The sequence below is a fragment of the Xenopus tropicalis genome, chromosome 10 (genome assembly GCF_000004195.4).
Source record: "Xenopus tropicalis strain Nigerian chromosome 10, UCB_Xtro_10.0, whole genome shotgun sequence".
NCBI classification, from domain to species: domain Eukaryota; kingdom Metazoa; phylum Chordata; class Amphibia; order Anura; family Pipidae; genus Xenopus; species Xenopus tropicalis.
The window spans coordinates 47,622,480-47,643,295 of NC_030686.2; the positions used below are offsets into that span (position 1 = coordinate 47,622,480).

At 47.9% G+C, this 20,816-nt stretch overlaps 1 protein-coding gene across 5 annotated transcripts in view; it reads right to left on the minus strand.

The window, feature by feature from the left end:
* Positions 1 to 20,816, minus strand: part of shisa6 (shisa family member 6) — a 283,418-nt gene that overhangs the window by 116,646 nt on the left and 145,956 nt on the right. For 4 of the 5 annotated variants that reach the window (XM_031894479.1, XM_031894477.1, XM_031894475.1 and 1 more), the window contains exons 4-5: positions 18,405 to 18,483; positions 8,106 to 8,981 (exon numbers count right to left, since the gene is read on the minus strand). In XM_031894479.1, coding sequence (XP_031750339.1) covers positions 8,106 to 8,668 — 563 coding nt within the window. In that variant the 5' untranslated portion in view covers positions 8,669 to 8,981; positions 18,405 to 18,483. Of the gene's footprint in view, positions 1 to 8,105; positions 8,982 to 9,575; positions 9,878 to 18,404; positions 18,484 to 20,816 lie in introns of those variants that run through there. The other variant, XM_031894476.1, reaches the window with a different exon arrangement.

A 20,816-nucleotide genomic window follows, 5' to 3' on the forward strand; every position in this document is an offset into this window, starting at 1 on the left:
CTTCTCTACGGATAATAAGGAGAAGGATCAGATTAAAGGGGAACTTCACCCAAACACAACTTAAGCTTTTTGAAAAGTAAACATCATTTCAAGCAACTTTGCCATATACATCCATTAAATATGCAGCTTTTTATGATTTTAATGTAATAATATGGTTTGGAACAGTTCCCTAAGCCCCGCCCCCTATTCCCTGCTGATCCAAATCCCACAATCCCCTGCACACGTGATGTCAATAAGGAAAGGAACATCTCAGTGCAATGCATTGTGGGTTATGTAGTTGCTGCATGCTGTCTGTAAGATGTGGGAAAGTTGTTACAATTTATAACATCAATGTTTTAGTCCCTTCTCCCCTGCCATGAACTGTTCTGCAGCTGGGTTTCAGCTTATACAAATGGGATTTATTCCTACTTGAAGGACCAGATTACAGGGATAGGGATATTAGGGGTTTCTGGGTTGGGGGGGGGGGGCCATGATATAACCCGTTGGGGCTCTGGGTGTCTGTGCCCCTGGCTGTTCCCATTATGAGTACACGGATACAGACGCAGAGCTGCCCCGGGGGGGGGGGGGGGGGGCAGGACATGTTGGTTACACACAGACGGCTTGGGTTTACATAAAAATAAGAAAATGAACAAATTCTCCTGTCACAGTGACCTTTAGCGGGAGCGCTTTATAGGATACGGCTGCAGAACATCGGCAACAACTCAGCGCTTCAGCCCCAGGGCACCCCCCCCCCCCACCCGGTGTATCACTATCCCCCCCCCAATACAAATGAATTCACTACTGGGCATATTCCAGCCCCGGGGCACCCCCCCACCCCCCCACCCGGTGTATCACTATCCCCCCCCCAATACAAATGAATTCACTGCTGGGCATATTCCAGCCCCCGGGCACCCCCCCCCCACCCCACCCGGTGTATCACTATCCCCCCCCAATACAAATGAATTCACTGCTGGGCATATTTCTGCCCCGGGGCACCCCCCCACCCCCCCACCCGGTGTATCACTATCCCCCCCCAATACAAATGAATTCACTGCTGGGCATATTCCAGCCCCCGGGCACCCCCCCCCACCCCACCCGGTGTATCACTATTCCCCCCCAATACAAATGAATTCACTGCTGGGCATATTCCAGCCCCAGGCACCCCCCCCCCAGGTGTATCACTATCCCCCCCCCAATACAAATGAATTCACTGCTGGGCATATTCCAGCCCCCGGGCACCCCCCCCCCACCCCACCCGGTGTATCACTATCCCCCCCCAATACAAATGAATTCACTGCTGGGCATATTCCAGCCCCAGGCACCCCCCCCCAGGTGTATCACTATCCCCCCCCCAATACAAATGAATTCACTGCTGGGCATATTCCAGCCCCCGGGCACCCCCCCCCCACCCCACCCGGTGTATCACTATCCCCCCCCCAAATACAAATGAATTCACTGCTGGGCATATTCCAGCCCCAGGAAGCCCAAGTCCAGAGCAGCGGGAGAGAATCAGCCACACACGCGGCTTTTGCTTGAATAATGTTCTGCCGGGGAGCCCGGCGCTGACTGTAAGCGAAATGAATGGGATTATTTATCCCCCGGGCCGATTTGCTACATTAACCTACAGTACGCGAGAGTTCCGCGCTGAGGAACCGGCGCTTGGTGCCCATACAGAGCGGCAGAAGTGGGCCAGGCCCAGTAACAGATTGCATAACATCGCCTATTCTTAGACCTGAACAAAGTACCTTCAGTTCAAACCATTATATGGGATGGAGACTTTACCTTTACAGAACAAGGGATGTTTTTGAATTTTTGGGTAGAAAGAACCTCAAAGAACTTGATTCTTCACATTGAATGGTAGAACCCAAGTTACCATTGGCTGTTAGGGGCCAACGTAAACTGTTTAGACTCCTGAAGCCTTTCTGCTCATTTGTTTCCATCATGAATAGAACCTGACGATACAGACACATGGTTTAGGTTGAAAGAACCTAAGAACCTTGAGGAACTTGATTCTTCTTATCCAATGGTAGAACCCAAGATAATATTGGCTGTTAGGGGTAAACATAAACTGTTTAGACTCCTGATGTCTTTCCTCCTCATTTGTTTCCATCATGAATACAGTATGTCTATACAGACATATAGTTCAGGTGGAAAGAACCTAGGAACCTTGAAGAACTTGATTTTTCCAATCCAATGGTAGAACCCAAGATAATATTGGCTCTTAGGGGGTTAACATAAACAGCTTGGGCCCCTAATGTCTTCCCTCCTAATTTGTTTCCATCATGAATACAGCATGTCCATACAGATATATAGTTTTGGTGGAAAGAACCTAAGAACCTTTCAAGAACTAGATTCTTCCTATTCATTGGTAGAACCCAAGCTAACACTAGCTGTTAGGGGCCAACATAAACTGTTTAGACCCCTGATGTGATAATACAGACACATCGTTTAGGTGGAAAGAACCTAAGAACCTCAAAGCACTTGATTCTTCACATCCAGCGGTTGCACCCAAGCTACCATTGGATGTTTGAGGGCCAACATAAGCTATTTGGGCTCCTGATGTCTTTCCTCCTCATTTGTTTCCATCATGAATACAGCATGTCCATACAGACATATAGTTTAGGTGGAAAGAACCTAAGAACCTTGAAGAACTTGATTCTTCTTATCCAATGGTAGAACCATTGCTGTTATGTTAAGGGCCAGCATAAATTATTTAGACCCCTAAAGCCTTTTGTGCTTATTTGTTTCCAACATGAATACAGTGTGATGATACGGACACATCGTTTAGGTGGAAAGAACCTTAGAACCTCAAAGCACTTGATTCTTCACATCCAAGCACCCAAGCTACCATTGGATGTTTGAGAACCAACATAAGCTATTTGGGCTCCTGATGTCTTTCCTCCTCATCTGTTTCCATCATGAATACAGCATGTCCATACAGACATATAGTTTAGGTAGAAGAACCTAAGAAGCTCAAAGAAATTTATTCTTCAACCTTAGCACCCACGTGTATTTTCTTTAGGTTTCAGCCTTACCTACAAACAGCCGTTGCCAGACTTATTCTAATGTGACCACTCTGGCTACGGCTACCCTTGAAGAACCTAAGAACCTCAAAGCACTTCATTCTTCACATCCAAGCACCCAAGCTACCATTGGATGTTTGGGGGCCAACATAAACTATTTGGGCTCCTGATGTCTTTCCTCCTCATTTGTTTCCATCATGAATACAGCATGTCCATACAGACATATAGTTTAGGTAGAAGAACCTAAGAACCTCAAAGAACTTGATTCTTCACATCCAGCGTTAGGACCCAAGTGTATTTTCTTTAGGTTTCAGCTTTACCTACTAACAGCCATAGCCATATTCCAATGTGACCACTCTGGCTACCCCTGATCTCTCTCTACAGCAGCTACATTCCAAGGTGGATCTAGGGTGAGATGGTTCAAAGCAACATGAACTCCCTTTGGAAGATGGTGGCTACATCACAAGGAAAGATCAACGTGTAGAACATATTTAATGTTGCCAGAGGTATAACTCAAGCTACCCCTAATATTAGGGGGTGCATCAAGTGCTCAGCTACTTTCCAAGGTGGAACCAGAGTGAGAGAAGTCAAGTCAACCTCATTTCTCAATAAATATTGATGTTCTAGATCCCAATAAGAGCAGGCATTGAGATATCTCGGGCTACCCATGAACTCACTCAGCCATATGCCAAGCTCCATTGTAGTGACAGCACGGGGAGATGATGGGAACATGAGTTCCTTATTAAATATGAAGCTTACATCACAGCGACAGAGGAAATCTGAATGTGCGAGGGATGAATAATAGATGTTAGCGGGGATATCGGAGGCTATCACAGGCCATTTGCAGGGCGATGTCGTCAGATACAATAAGGGTGAAATAACTCAAGGTAACCAGAAATACGTTGGCTAAAAGGTTTGTTACATCAAAATAATGTATCTAGTGTGTGGCTATAATAGGGCAAGCATACAGGGGTAGCCCAAAGTGATAGCCCAAGCTACCCCTGATAGCCCAAGCTACCCCTCATAGCCCAAGCTACCCCTCATAGCCAAGCTACCCCATCATAGCCCAAGCTACCCCTCATAGCCCAAGCTACCCCTCATAGCCCAAGCTACCCCTCATAGCCCAAGCTACCCCTGATAGCCCAAGCTACCCCTCATAGCCCAAGCTACCCCTCATAGCCCAAGCTACCCCTCATAGCCCAAGCTACCCCTCATAGTCCAAGCTACCCCTTATAGCCCAAGCTACCCCTCATAGCCCAAGCTACCCCTCATAGCCCAAGCTACCCCTCATAGCCCGAGTCCCACCTGATAGCCCAAGCTACCCCTGATAGCCCAAGTCCCACCTGATAGCCCAAGCTACCCCCGATAGCCCAAGCTACCCCCGATAGCCCAAGCTACCCCCGATAGCCCAAGCTACCCCTGATAGCCCAAGCTACCTCTGACAGCCCAAGCTACCGCTGACAGCCCAAGCTAACCCTGACAGCCCAAGCTACCCCTCATAGCCCAAGCTACCCCTGATAGCCCGAGTCCCACCTGATAGCCCAAGCTACCCCTGATAGCCCAAGTCCCACCTGATAGCCCAAGCTACCCCCGATAGCCCAAGCTACCCCTGATAGCCCAAGTTCCACCTGATAGCCCAAGTTCCACCTGATAGCCCAAGTCCCACCTGATAGCCCAAGTCCCACCTGATAGCCCAAGTCCCACCTGATAGCCCAAGTCCCACCTGATAGCCCAAGCTACCCCTGATAGCCCAAGCTACCCCTGATAGCCCAAGCTACCCCCGATAGCCCAAGCTACCCCTGATAGCCCAAGTTCCACCTGATAGCCCAAGTTCCACCTGATAGCCCAAGTCCCACCTGATAGCCCAAGTCCCACCTGATAGCCCAAGCTACCCCTGATAGCCCAAGCTACCCCTGACAGCCCAAGCTACCCCTGACAGCCCAAGCTACCCCTGATAGCCCAAGCTACCCCTCTTCTACATCCATGGGCTCAGCTACACTCAACACGAATGCCTTTCAAAAACAATGGTGGCCACATCACAAAATCTAATATTTCAGACAAAATCTCAATGTGTGAGAGATGGAAATGAGTCGATGTTGGCAGATTATTCCAAAAGGGATAACACAGCCCCCCCCGGGAGCCCATCTACAACAATGTGCTACACCCAAGGTGCAACCGGAGAAACATGATTCCATATGAATTCCCAGTGATACACGGAGGCTACACCATAATAACAGACACAATATAAATGTGAGACAAGTGATATCTCAGGCTGCCCCATGTCCCTATCACTGGAGCCAATGGCGAGGCTATACCTTAAAGGAACAGTAACACCAAAAATGAAAATGGAATGAAGCTCCAGGTATGGGACCTGTTATCCAGAACAGTGATGGGCAAGTTTTTCCACCAGGGATAGATTTGCAGCAAAATTGACAATGCATTTTGCAAATTTTCCACCATTTCACAAATTTTTTGGCAGTTTCACGGTGATTTTCAGACAGATTGGCTCATCCTTTGGTGTTACTGTTCCTTTAAGATACAATAAGAAGGATAATCCTATATATATATATATATATATATAAAGCCTTCAGTTTGCAGAGTTACCCCCAAGTGAGATACGTGAGGCTACGGCCCCAGGGGGGCATCACGGCAGCCATTTCTTTCCCTGTATCCCTATGGCTGTGATTGTGGGGACCCCAGATGGCAGGGGAATGATGGGAAATAAGTCGGACCCCCCAGCCGGAGATCCATCCAACCACTCGCCCAGCTACGGCCGGGGGGGGGGGTTTTACATGAATTCAATTCCTTGGGGGGAAATTCCGACAGTGTCTGGATCAGACACGATAAAAGTGGCAGCTGCCCTTCAAGGTCAAGTTATCCCTCAGTATCTCACGACGGATCCGCCCCCCCATCCCCTTATTTATAAACATACGTTTGTATTTTAAAGCTGAGTATTTCATAGATTGTTATTAAAACCATAAAATAATCAATAACCAGAGCCTTGTCGCTGCCTCATTCCTCTGCTACAGCAAAGCCCAAACTTGGCGGTTCTGCCCTCAGCCTAAAGGGATTCCGATTCCCTTTATTAATTTTCAATCAAACTTGTGTACCTTTGCAATTATGAAATCAGGACATATGTACAGTATATGCCCAACGGTAATTCAAAAAGGGATCTAGTAAGAGGCAAATATTAAGGGCACTCAGCCCCACCCCCCCAGGTGTTAACAGGTGTTAATTCTATTCTGCCGGCTCCTGTAGACCCCAACCCCGAGGAGCAGGTAGGAGGCAGTACAACCTCAATATCAGACCTGTATGCAGGCTTTAATAAGCACTAATGTACAGTATCTATTATATATGAACAAAAGCACACATGATTTCTATTAGGGATGTAATAAAGGTGTTAAACTACAACTCCCAGAATGGCGGCTGACCCAGTTGGCAGCTGCGGGGCCACTATCTGGGCACCCCTAATCTAAAGCACTAAACTCAACATTTCCAATTGGTCTTCATTTTTTATTATTTGTGTTTTTTATTTATTTAGCTTTTTGTGCAGCAACGACTCAGTTTGGAATTTCAGCAGCTATCTGGTTGCTAGGGTCTAAATTACCCTAGTAACCAGGCAGTGGTTGGAATGAGAGACTAGAATATGACTAGAGGAGGGCCTGAATAAAAAGCTAAGTAATAAAAAGTAACAATAACAACATTTTTTTTGGGCTGTCGGGGTCAGTGACCCCCAATTTGAAAGCTGCAAAGATTTAAAAAAAGAAGGCAAATGATTCAAAAACTATACAAAATAAATAATGAAGACCAATTGAAAAGTTGCTAAGAATTGGCCATTCTATAACATATTAAAATGTAACTACCACTTTAAGTACAGCCCATTCTGTATAGAAGGAACGGTGTATACGACGAGGCTCCGCAGCAGCTTGGGTCTGTGAAATCTACAGGAAAAAATGAATTTTAACCCCCCCCTCCCTCCCAACTCAGACTCTAGTGAGCAACTGGTTAATGGGCACTCAGTTCTCTACAATAAATGGAGCCAATAAGTCACAGAGAAGCGGGGCCCTAGCAATGCGCTGCTACCCCCTGACACATAATGGTATTATCAACCCTAAAATCCTTATTGTATGTCTGGGGGGGGGGGAGGGAACGAATCAGGCAATGAAGCATTTAACCTCTTAAGTGCCAGTAGGGGATACAATGTGTGCCAAGTGCACTGAATGCAGGTTATGTAACAGGAAAGGAAATTATTCCTACATGGTGGTTCCTGGCAATGCAGGGGGTCCGGGGCAAAGGGGGTCTAAATGATATAAAGTCAGGGATGTGCTACCTGTGACCTGCAGCTCTTACTGAACTACATCTCTCCACTTGCTAGCTTGGAAAGTGGTAGGTTGAGCAACCCCACACCCAATAACTGTTCAACAATATATTCTGCCCTTTATATGCCGAGGCCCCCTCTATGGTGCCGGGTCCTATGGGCATCAACCCTCTACCCCCTATGTTATAACTAGCCCTGCTTATGCTGAGCCCAGGGTCATGGTACTGGGCATACTGGGCTAGAAGCTGCACGGCTAGTGGGGATTCAAGGGATAGTTGGGGTAGTAGATATGCTTAGGGGTAATGGCACACTGGGCAATTCGGAGAATGTTTTCCCCCCCGGGTTTCTGTAGCTCTGTGTGGGTGGTGATCGAGCACAAACGACGCACTAAGGCTATTTAGTTTTATGTGCTTTCAAGGGATTTCAATTCAAAGGGGTGATTTGGAGCATTTTCATTCCCATACCACAGAGCCAAGAAATGCCCCAAACTGCCCGACGTGCCATTACCCAGACACTGGCAGTGGTAAAGTTCAGAAGGCCAGGGTGCCTTTTACTAATAAGGCCTTTGAAAGAGGGGGTTCTAGTGATCCCCATAGTAGTTCCACTTCTGACCAAGTAAAAGACAAAGCCCAGTTATAAACATTATGATTCCCTAAGGCTTATCTGCCCCCCCCCACCCCCCGAGATTACCTGTTCCACATTTACCAACCAGCACTGATATCATCTAAATGGACAAGTGTATGGCAGTTGGCCACCACCTCTTGACTTGTAGCCACAGCTATTACCTGTGTATGTTCATTTCCCGGGGAGGACCTCTCGCCTTGTCGTAGGCTATTTTGGCACAGACCCCCACGATGAAAATGAAAGCGATGACCCCGCAGGTGATGTATACAGTTGTGTTGGTCTTGTCGTTGAGAGGGTCGTAAGCGTCCACCTCCACCAAGTCGATGACATTGGTGCTGGTGGTGGCCGTCCATACGGGCTTCTTGCACGACACCTGATCCAGCCTCTTGCTTTTTGTATCACAGCAGAATCGGAATGAGCATGTCCCACAGCAGTACCGGTACGCGGTGTGGTTACAGTCGAACTCTTTGTCCCACTGGCCGCTGACATCGTAGTAGCCCATGCATTTGTCATAGGCGACGGCGACGGGAGCTTTCACCCTTCTGGTGGTGACCACCGGAGGCACGGCTGTATTGTTGGCGTCCTTCCCTTTGGGGGGGTTGGCAGTTTTTTTGGCAGGTCCTGCATTTTTGTTACCTTTCGTCTTTGCCGCAGCTTCACAATGGTCCAGGAAGCCTACAAGATCTAGGCAGATCACAAGAAGCAGCAAGAGATGCCACCTCATGGTCAACTGATATCCAGGATGGTGGCCAAACCTCTACTACGGGGGTCAGTTCTCTTCTTCTTTTCAAATCTTTTATGGCTCAACCAACTAAAAGGTGATGGCTATCAGTGCAACCTTCCATCCATTGGCCCTTCCAGCCTGACGAGAGCCACTAATCCAGAGAAGACATGTTGGAACGCCTTTCGGTTTGCCCCTCAGCCTGCCCGACGGAGACGCATTCCACCGTAGAACCCCAAAAGCAGCGCGCTGGGTGCAAAGCCCTGTGACTGGCTATCATGGTGACTCCTGCAGATCACGTCCTTACCAAGTGCCACTGCCAAGAAAAAAAAAGGTGGAAGAAAGAGAGCGTTATAGTGTTTCCGAATATCTACCCCCCCCCACCCTCCATCATCCCAGGAGACAGATTTTCAAAGTGCTTTGACATCTTCTCGGTGTCAATTAACTTGAAGAAGGGTGGGGGGGGGGTAAAAAAAAAAGCAGGAGAAACACTATTGATTTCAGATCTCTTTTATCCAAGGTAGAAAAGGGGAGAAAGGACTGAGTGAGAACATTCAAGACCATTCTTAACCCACTGGGTGCCAGAGGGGTTGCAGCATTCCCCAAGGGGGTTCCATTATCGAGCAGCAAGCCCCATGAAGGGGGTCTGCCTGGCGTCTATCAGCTTTACAGATTGCACTCACATCCGACCGTGGTGGGAAACTGGAATATTGCTCCAGGCAACCTTCCTAAATCTTTTCCCATCTCCTACCGCAACATCATCACCGACTTACATGCCTAAGCCCCCTGCCCCCCGGTGGGATTGAACACATCTGCCCATGGTGCAAGCATCCCTGGTTGGGCTTACATGGAACCTACAGCCCCCGGCTATCTGGACCATCCGTCGGGAAGCCCCCGCTGCCCTACTCACCATCGCTGCTTGCTGCTGCAGATGTTAAGGCTTCTCCTGAATGAACAGAGGACCCTTCTGCCTGCACTTCTAAGGAGGAGATGATCTGAATGCGAGTCCGCCCACAGCCGACAGAGAGGGAGAGAGCCCAGCTCCCCAGCATCAATTCATTCAGGCGTCACCAGTTAAAGAACAGGCTAACTCTAGGGCAATTAGTGATGGAGAGCCCTGGCTCTGGGGGGCTTGGGTGCCTCTGCTCGACAGCAGCCCCTGGATCTGTCCCTGCAGCCCGGCCAGACACACTGGACGTGCAAAGGGCTTTTGGTCTGGTGATGATGCAGATATCCACCTCCTAGAGGAGTGGGCACCAACATGGGCAACGCCAGAGTCTAACGTGACCTCGGCAACAAGGTCCCTAAATCAGGCAGGGAAGTGGGTGCTGTGCCATCTGTGCCACCTAATCCTACCCAGGCAGCAACGCTTGGCTTGGATAGCGGATAGGATTTTCAGGAAGGTTCTGTTGTCATATTAAACATTTGGAGCAGGGATGGGAATTCTTATACAGGTATGGGATCCCTTATCCGGAAACACGTTATCCAGAAAGCTCCGTATTAAGGAAAGCCTGTCTCCCATAGACTCCATTACAATCAAATAACTCAGAATTTTAAAACGGATTTGCTTTTTCTCTGTAATAATAAAACAGTACTTGTACTTGATCCCAACTAAGATATAATTACCCCTTATTGGGGCAGAACAGCCCTATTGGGTTTATTTAATGGTTAAATGATTCCCTTTTCTCTGTAATAATAAAACAGTACCTGTACTTGATCCCAACTAAGATATAATTACCCTTATTGGGGGCAGAACAGCCCTATTGGGTTTATTTCATGGTTAAATGATTCCCTTTTCTCTGTAATAATAAAACAGTACCTGTACTTGATCCCAACTAAGATATAATTACCCCTTATTGGGGGCAGAACAGCCCTATTGGGTTTATTTAATGGTTAAATGATTCCCTTTTCTCTGTAATAATAAAACAGTACCTGTACTTGATCCCAACTAAGATATAATTACCCCTTATTGGGGGCAGAACAGCCCTATTGGGTTTATTTAATGGTTAAATGATTCCCTTTTCTCTGTAATAATAAAACAGTACCTGTACTTGATCCCAACTAAGATATAATTACCCCTTATTGGGGGCAGAACAGCCCTATTGGGTTTATTTAATGGTTAAATGATTCCCTTTTCTCTGTAATAATAAAACAGTACCTGTACTTGATCCCAACTAAGATATAATTACCCCTTATTGGGGCAGAACAGCCCTATTGGGTTTAATTAATGTTTTATAAATTTTCAAGTAGACCTAAGGTATGGAGATCCAAATTACGGAAAGACCCCTTAGTCCCGAGCATTCTGGATAATGGGTCCTATACCTGTACTGTACTTATAATACAGCTTGTCTGCCCCGGATCTAGAGGAGTCCCCGCTAGTCACTCAACAGTATGCAGCCTCCAACTAGGGGACTGAAACACCGTCCTACCCATTAAAGATTAAATGTATCCATTTGTCATTTTATTGCCTTTCAGCTTAAGGTAACGTGGGAGGTCATAGTTCATTAGGTGCACAGACTGCTTGGAAATTATACAGATGTGGGTCCCATAGAACATTCCTTCTCTGTATATTTGTATTTATACATATGGGTAGGGGGTGCCATAGTGTTTCCCTTAGACAGTACAGTATGGGGGTACAGCTTATTGTGTGCCCAGAACATTCCTTCTCTGTATATTTGTATTTATACATATGGGTAGGGGGTGCCATAGTGTTTCCCTTAGACAGTACAGTATGGGGGTACAGCTTATTGTGTGCCCAGAACATTCCTTCTCTGTATATTTGTATTTATACATATGGGTAGGGGGTGCCATAGTGTTCCCTTAGACAGTACAGTATGGGGGTACAGCTTATTGTGTGCCCAGAACATTCCTTCTCTGTATATTTGTATTTATACATATGGGTAGGGGGTGCCATAGTGTTTCCCTTAGACAGTACAGTATGGGGGTACAGCTTATTGTGTGCCCAGAACATTCCTTCTCTGTATATTTGTATTTATACATATGGGTAGGAGGTGCCATAGTGTTTCCCTTAGACAGTACAGTATGGGGGTACAGCTTATTGTGGGCCCAGAACATTCCTTCTCTGTATATTTGTATTTATACATATGGGTAGGAGGTGCCATAGTGTTTCCCTTAGACAGTACAGTATGGGGTACAGCTTATTGTGTGCCCAGAACATTCCTTCTCTGTATATTTGTATTTATACATATGGGTAGGAGGTGCCATAGTGTTTCCCTTAGACAGTACAGTATGGGGGTACAGCTTATTGGTTGCCCAGAACATTCCTTCTCTGTATATTTGTATTTATACATATGGGTAGGGGGTGCCATAGTGTTTCCCTTAGACAGTACAGTATGGGGGTACAGCTTATTGTGTGCCCAGAACATTCCTTCTCTGTATATTTGTATTTATACATATGGGTAGGGGGTGCCATAGTGTTTCCCTTAGACAGTACAGTATGGGGGTACAGCTTATTGTGTGCCCAGAACATTCCTTCTCTGTATATTTGTATTTATACATATGTTGTAGTTGAACAACAGCAGGGGAGCTGCCAGTTAGATACTGATAGCTGTATCCCAGTTACATGTATAGATGTATATATACGTATGTACAGTATAGGGTTCCATTCCCCGCTGTGAGTCACTGGCCACTTGCTCATATCCAATAAGTGTTAGTGCCGGCGGCAGTTTGTTCTCAATTCCCCACGCGCTAACCCCCCCCCCCCCAGCTCTATGTACATATCCTCCCCACTGTGCTGCCCTTATGTCTCCATCCGTTTGCATTGGGGCTCTTCATTGTGAAGGTTAATGACCCGTAAAATATCCATCAAAATGGGCCGGTCGGATCTGAATCATCGGGAAAAGCGAAATCAGCCGGCGACATCCGTAAGGAGAGCAGCTCCCCCGCCGTGTGTGCCAATCACTGCAGCCGGGTCCCGGGCTTTATGGGAACAGCGACAGGCAATTCCAGTTGGATTAACAGCACTCAGGTTCCTATAAAAGCAAGAAGCAGGCAAATCCCAGCTCCAAATGGGAATTCCTATAAGAGCCAATGGGGAATCGCTACAGCCCTGTATTCCGAGAGATACGGTCCTCTTATATATTCACTTATTAACCTTCAATTTCCCTACAAATAGCTGTTACAATAGCTAGAATCTCAGCCATAAAGCAGGGCAGGACTGCTGCTTACAATGGGGGGATCAGATAGGATCTGTGCCACTGTGACAGAATGCTCTGTTATACAGATAGCTAGAATCTCAGCCATAAAGCAGGGCAGGACTGCTGCTTACAATGGGGGGGATCAGATAGGATCTGTGCCACTGTGACAGAATGCTCTGTTATACAGATAGCTAGAATCTCAGCCATAAAGCAGGGCAGGACTGCTGCGTACAATGGGGGGATCAGATAGGATCTGTGCCACTGTGACAGAATGCTCTGTTATACAGATAGCTAGAATCTCAGCCATAAAGCAGGGCAGGACTGCTGCGTTACAATGGGGGGATCAGATAGGATCTGTGCCACTGTGACAGAATGCTCTGTTATACAGATAGCTAGAATCTCAGCCATAAAGCAGGGCAGGACTGCTGCTTACAATGGGGGGATCAGATAGGATCTGTGCCACTGTGACAGAATGCTCTGTTATACAGATAGCTAGAATCTCAGCCATAAAGCAGGGCAGGACTGCTGCTTACAATGGGGGGATCAGATAGGATCTGTGCCACTGTGACAGAATGCTCTGTTATACAGATAGCTAGAATCTCAGCCATAAAGCAGGGCAGGACTGCTGCATTCAGATGATAGCAAACCTCAATGCCTGACACAAAAAGCAATCAGACTGTGGCGCTGTTCTGTTGCAGTCCTATGAGGAAACTACCCCCGTGAGACATAATGGTAAGAAGTGGAACTGTAACTAATAAGGTATAATCCTATTTTCTGTTACTATAAAATCTTTAAAGGGGAAGTTCATTATGACAGTAGCTGTGTCATTTTATTAGGAGGAGGGAGTTTTTTTTAATGAATGAGGCTGAGCAATGGGATGCAACTGGTCCTAATTAGGGAGTTACTAACGAGGGACTTTATCCTTGGAACCAGGAGCCCTCCCCCACTTACAGCTGGGTCAGCGACCCCCAAAGCAGATCAGGGAATCTATTTACTAATCCTTACTTTGAATCCAGAAATCTGATTGGTCCCTGTCTATAATTGCATGCTGGGTATTGTAGTTTTATATTAAGCTTAACTGTAGGCTAATTGTAAGAGACAAACTACATTACCCAGAATGCACTGGGATAGGCATGTCAGAGGGAAAAAACTACTTTCCAAACTACAAACCCTCCAACTTAACTTTCTCCAAGCACTCAGGGTGAGGTTGGGGGGAGTAGTGGGGCCAATAATGCAATGCAGCAATGAGGGATGCTGGGAATTGTAGTTTAACTTAACTTTCTCCGAGCACTCAGGGTGAGGTTGGGGGGAGTAGTGGGGCCAATAATGCAATGCAGCAATGAGGGATGCTGGGAATTGTAGTTTAACTTAACTTTCTCCGAGCACTCAGGGTGAGGTTGGGGGGAGTAGTGGGGCCAATAATGCAATGTAGCAATGAGGGATTCTGGGAATTGTAGTTCAATTAACTTTCTCCAAGCACTCAGGGTGAGGTTGGGTGGGAGTAGTGGGGCCAATAATGCAATGCAGCAATGAGGGATGCTGGGAATTGTAGTTTAACTTAACTTTCTCCGAGCACTCAGGGTGAGGTTGGGGGTGAGTAGTGGGGCCAATGATGCAATGAGGGATTCTGGGAATTGTAGTTTAACTTAACGTTCTCCAAGCACTCAGGGTGAGGTTGGGGGGAGTAGTGGGGCCAATGATGCAATGAGGGATTCTGGGAATTGTAGTTTAACTTAACTTTCTCCAAGCACTCAGGGTGAGGTTGGGGAGGAGTAGCGGGGCCAATGATGCAATGAGGGATGCTGGGAATTGTAGTTCAATTAACTTTCTCCAAGCACTCAGGGTGAGGTTGGGTGGGAGTAGTGGGGCCAATGATGCAATGAGGGATGCTGGGAATTGTAGTTCAATTAACTTTCTCCAAGCACTCAGGGTGAGGTTGGGTGGGAGTAGTGGGGCCAATGATGCAATGAGGGATGCTGGGAATTGTAGTTCAATTAACTTTCTCCAAGCACTCAGGGTGAGGTTGGGGGGGAGTAGTGGGGCCAATGATGCAATGAGGGATGCTGGGAATTGTAGTTCAATTAACTTTCTCCAAGCACTCAGGGTGAGGTTGGGGGGGGAGTAGTGGGGCCAATGATGCAATGAGGGATGCTGGGAATTGTAGTTCAATTAACTTTCTCCAAGCACTCAGGGTGAGGTTGGGGGGGAGTATTGGGGCCAATGATGCAATGAGGGATGCTGGGAATTGTAGTTCAATTAACTTTCTCCAAGCACTCAGGGTGAGGTTGGGTGGGAGTAGTGGGGCCAATGATGCAATGAGGGATGCTGGGAATTGTAGTTCAATTAACTTTCTCCAAGCACTCAGGGTGAGGTTGGGGGGAGTATTGGGGCCAATGATGCAATGAGGGATGCTGGGAACTTCGTTAGTGCAAGTTGCAGGTGCAGGTGTTTGCCCTACAGGGGGTAATGTGCATGTAACGCAGGGGGGAGAGCAGCCTGACCGCATTGAATTACATGCAACGGAACTGGGGCAGAATAAGCAGCCCCTTATGGGTACGAACCCATAATGAACTTCCCATTAACCCTTCTATTCCTTACTAATAACACCAAGGGTACAACTCAAACCCCGTACAGTTACCCAGCCATTAAAGGGGATGTTCACCCTTTAGTACGATGTAGAGAGGGATATTCCCAGACAATTTGCAATTGGTCTTCATTTTGTATTATTTGTAGTTTTTTTAGTTATTTCATTTTCAGTTCAGGAACTCTCCAGATTGGAGTTTCAGCATTTGGTTGCTAGGGTCCAAGTTACCTTAGCAACCAGGGAGTGGTTTGGATGAGAGGCTGGTATATGCATAGGGGAGGGGCTGAATGGAAAAGGTTACAAACCCCCATGTAAAAACTGCAAAAAATTAGAAGAAAAAGGCAAATAATTCAAATACTATTACAATTAAATAATGAAGACCAATTGAAAAGTTGCTTAGAATAGGCCATTCTATAACATACTGATGAATTTGCGGCATCTCCGCTGCTTGCGCTCAGGATCAATACCCAGGACAAACAGGGCATTAATATCATCATTTCATTATAAAGCACCCGGAGTGGCCTGGGCACTGGGGTGTAACAGCCAATGGGCAAGCAATGAAGCCTCAGCCACAGCTAATAGAACAGATGTGTTGCATGGCTGCATAACAACCAGTGCAGGCTGCATCAAAGATAAAGGGGACGTTGTCCTGAACATTGAAGGGACACCATTGCATTCTGTAGGCTTTATACTATTAGAGCTAGTAATTGTCATTAACAGATTCTCTGTCCCACCCCTAGATGGCGTCTGCAGCAGAAATACACGATCTGCTAAACATCCTCGCACGATGGCACTGCTGCAAAGGTTCCATCGCTGCTACTTTGCAGCGGGTTCCCTTCATAGAATCCGTAGGCTAAGGGCAGACACCCCAAGACGCCTATGATCATGGTGCTGACTCCCACAATCCCCTTCTCTAGGGCAAGAAGCAGGGTACCCTGGGTAGCACGGAGCTTGTGATTGGCTAATAAAGCAGACTTGTCGCTAGAGACAGCTAACGGCTTCATTAGCGAATCGTTAGATTCTTTTCAAGCTTTTTGTTCTTTAATACCAACAAAGCAGATGAATTCCAGGGAAGCTTTATGACGTTCGGCGTCTGCTTTTTGGCAGATGTTTTACAAAATCGACAGGGAAAAAAGTTTAATTAGCGACGTTCCTGTTAACTCTTTGTGCGCTGCGTCTATTGGAAGCCAGAGAGCCTTTATATAGGTGAGATGTGTAGTTGGACTACAACCCCCAGCATCCCATATAGATATCTGTAGCCAGAGTTGCCGAGAGCAACACACAAGTTCATGATGACCTAATTAGCTTGCTCCATAGCAACCGGTGAAGTTAATTGGCGTTTCCATGTATATCATTTTTTTGTTTAGCCACACCCCCGGGGGGGGGGAGCAGGGGTTGTGGTCTTCAAAACAGAGTGGGACCTGGGCAGAACAGGGTGCGGTCTTGGGGGAACAGAAATCCCCTTGGTTCCGATCCAGAGAGGATGATGTTTCTAGATCAGGGGTGGGCAAACTACGGCCCACGGGCCACATCCGGCCCGTTAGCCCTTTCAATCCGGTGCGCCGTCTCCGGCCCCCATAAAAGAATGACGGGCCCTGATTGGTTGCGCCCCGTGCGTGCGCACAACGTCAGCACGCACGGGGCGCAACCATATAAAAGAATGCACTGGGGAGCCGGGGAACAGAAGGACGGGACGGAGGAAGCAGCGGGTCGCTGGGGGGGAGCCGCAGGTCATGGCGGATGCTGGGGCGGAGCTGGTGGGAGGATTTTGAGGAGAAGCTGGAAGATGCTGGGCAGTGGAACTGCAGGATGCTGGAAAGTGGAGCTGGGGGGAGCTGAGAGGCCCCATAATTTCTGATGGCAGCCCCGGGCGTAACGCTGTCCCGGCCCGGTCCGGCCCGTCTGTTAGTCAATGTGGCCCCTGAGCCAAAAAGTTTGCCCACCCCTGTTCTAGATTATGGATGCTACAATGTACCCTGGGTCCATCCACACCATCTTGCTTTCATACCAGTCACTAGCCCAGTGGCCCCATGGTGCCCTCCAACTATGAAAAAAGGGGTCCAAATGAAAAAAAAGCCCCTTGAATGCACAGCCCCGCCCCTGATCAGCCCCCAAACCCAGGCCACTCCCCCAGAGCCCTAGCCTTTTTCAACCGGAGTTTTTCCATTTTGGGGTACCCCTTTGCTATAGGGACCCTAATGGCAGTACCCCATGGTGCCAGCCCTGCCAATACTGCTTGGTCTTTGTACTCCCTCCTGCTATTGGTGGATTAGTGGGTGGCACTTAGTAAAGCAGAGAGATGGCAGCGGTAGGAGGGCAAGAGGCTAGGGCATAATGAAAGCAGAGTTGAAAGATATGAGATCCATCAGGGATGGGCCTAGGGGTAGGCAGCAGGGGCATTTGCCTGGGGCAGTACAGGGCAGGGGTAGGAGGGCAAGAGGCTAGGGCATTATGAAAGCAGAGATGAAAGATATGAGATCCATTAGGGATGGGCCTAGGGGTAGGAAGCAGGGGCATTAGCCTGGGGCAGTACAGGGCAGGGGTGCCAGAGGTAGAAGAGAGGGTGAGTGAGTAGGCCCTGGGGTGCCGGGGGGGTATTACCGCTGGTGCCAATATTAGCTTCTACCCAATCAATAAATGGAAGTCCCCCCTACAGGAGACAAGGCTGGGGGGCTTCACAGGGGCCCTGTCAGTGCCCAAAATGCTCTTCCCTCTGCCCCCCACTCCTGAGCCCAGTAATGGGCAGAAAGTTCTAGGGGATCTAAACCAATGGGCAGAAAGTTCTGAAGTGATTCTGCACGTGTCCCGGGCACCAAATGGGCCACTCGCAAGCAGAAGGTTCACTGTGGCCCCGGGGCTCCCCGCTTGCCTGCCCCATATTCCCAACAGCTGGAGGGCAGCGCGGGGATTCAAGGTCAAGTAGAACGGCAGCCATTTCTGATAATAATAATAAACTCACCGAGTGACCTCGATATTCTCTCTCATATATTAAACTTACCGTGTTCTCTGATACGTTCCCTCACTTCTCCGCTGATTATCCGGGATTGTTCTGCTGCTATTTCTCTCTAGAACCGGGTCTGTAAAGCAGAAAGATTCATCCATCATCCTTAGTAACCGTGCCGACCATACAAAGGGCAAGTAACTATAGAGATTGCTGCTCTTAAAGGGGCACTGACTGTTACCCCAATGTTTCTATATATCTGTAACCTTGTTATGGGCTAAGGGGGCCCAGCCTGAAGGCCAGTTAGGGGGGGATTTGGGGTGAGTGCTTATTTGTGCCCTGGGTACCCCTGGAACTATAGCGGGGTGACTGTTACCCCAATGTTTCTATATATCTGTAACCTTGTTATGGGCTAAGGGGGCCCAGCCTGAAGGCCAGTTAGGGGGGGATTTGGGGTGAGTGCTTATTTGTGCCCTGGGTACCCCTGGAACTATAGCAGGGTGACTGTTACCCCAATGTTTCTATATATCTGTAACCTTGTTATGGGCTAAGGGGGCCCAGCCTGAAGGCCAGTTAGGGGGGGATTTGGGGTGAGTGCTTATTTGTGCCCTGGGTACCCCTGGAACTATAGCGGGGTGACTGTTACCCCAATGTTTCTATATATCTGTAACCTTGTTATGGGCTAAGGGGGCCCAGCCTGAAGGCCAGTTAGGGGGGGATTTGGGGTGAGTGCTTATTTGTGCCCTGGGTACCCCTGGAACTATAGCGGGGTGACTGTTACCCCAATGTTTCTATATATCTGTAACCTTGTTATGGGCTAAGGGGGCCCAGCCTGAAGGCCAGTTAGGGGGGGATTTGGGGTGAGTGCTTATTTGTGCCCTGGGTACCCCTGGAACTATAGCGGGGTGACTGTTACCCCAATGTTTCTATATATCTGTAACCTTGTTATGGGCTAAGGGGGGCCCAGCCTGAAGGCCAGTTAGGGGGGGATTTGGGGGTGAGTGCTTATTTGTGCCCTGGGTACCCCTGGAACTATAGCAGGGTGACTGTTACCCCAATGTTTCTATATATCTGTAACCTTGTTATGGGCTAAGGGGGCCCAGCCTGAAGGCCAGTTAGGGGGGGATTTGGGGTGAGTTCCCATTTATGTACCTATTTTGGGCGCCCAATATTACACACTGTGTTGTTTCAGATAAAGGAAGCCACAGGGAGCCAATACCCAGGAGTAACAGAGGCGCAGACATCAGCCGGTGTCCCCAATAAACATGTCACTGAGCTGAGTTTCTCATTCAGCCCCCGGAGGAGACAATTTGGGAAGCCCTGTCCCCCCCCCCGCTCCACGCGACTCTCCAACACGGCCGCACTGATTACCAGCTGGGCCCCGGCTCCCCAGGCTCCGTGCCATTTCAGACATTCGGCTATTGAAGTTGGCATTAAAAATAACAGTTTGCTGATCTGAATCCCCATGTCGGGGAACACAAGGCCCAAAGGGGCTCCCAGCTTGTATATATAGTAGGAGAGACAGACCCCCCCCCCCCATAGATCATTCACTGCACAACAGTCACAACTTTCAGTGTAGAATTTGCCAATCAGTGTAAATCATACTTAATATTTAAGATAATAATTGGCCTTTATTACGTCTTGTTTTCCAATTCCTATTTCCGATATTTTTAGTATCTGGTTGCTAGGGTAACTGTCCCTGGCAACTAGAATGCTGAGATGAGTTCTCTGCTGATAGAAGAATTTGTATTCAGGTCCTTTCTTATTCATCCTTCAGTCTGACATTCAAGCCAATACCTTGCAATGCCCTTCACGTTCAGGCAGGTGTACAGCACAGCGTGACATTACTGTAAGGGACCATAAAGCCACCGGCACTGTAAGCGCTCAGTGCCCAGTCCCATGTAATGCATAGATATACTGTGGGTATAAATGGGATCTCAGGAAACACCATCTGTAGAGGCTATGAGCAAACTTAGGGGACTGTTCCTGCTGAATTGTGCTTAGTACAGGGAATCCCGTAGGGAGGTAGTGCCACAGTTTGGTATATTGAATCTCTCCTCAGTAATCCTCTATGAGCAAACTTTTGGAGGACTGTTCACCTGGCTGAATTGGTGCGTTTAGAGGTACAGAGTAGGCGGAGAGGTCCTAGTGAGCCAGCAGTTTTATGGTATTCTCTCTGTACAGGCTATGAGCTAAAACTTAGGGGGGCGTATTCCTGTCTAAATTGTGTTGAGTGAAGTGGAATCGCTATATGCCAAAAGTTATATGGTGATCTCTCTGTACAGGCCTATGAGCAACTTAGAAGCTCGGCGTGCTTCGCTGCGGTACGAAAATGTATTGTGGCTGGAGTGACGAAGGAATCCACTGCTGCCAGATGAGTTTTATTGGTTAATCTGCGCGCTGTACAGGCTAATGAGCAGAGAGCTGTAGGGGGCGTGTTGCATGCTGAATATGTGCAGCTTTTTAGTT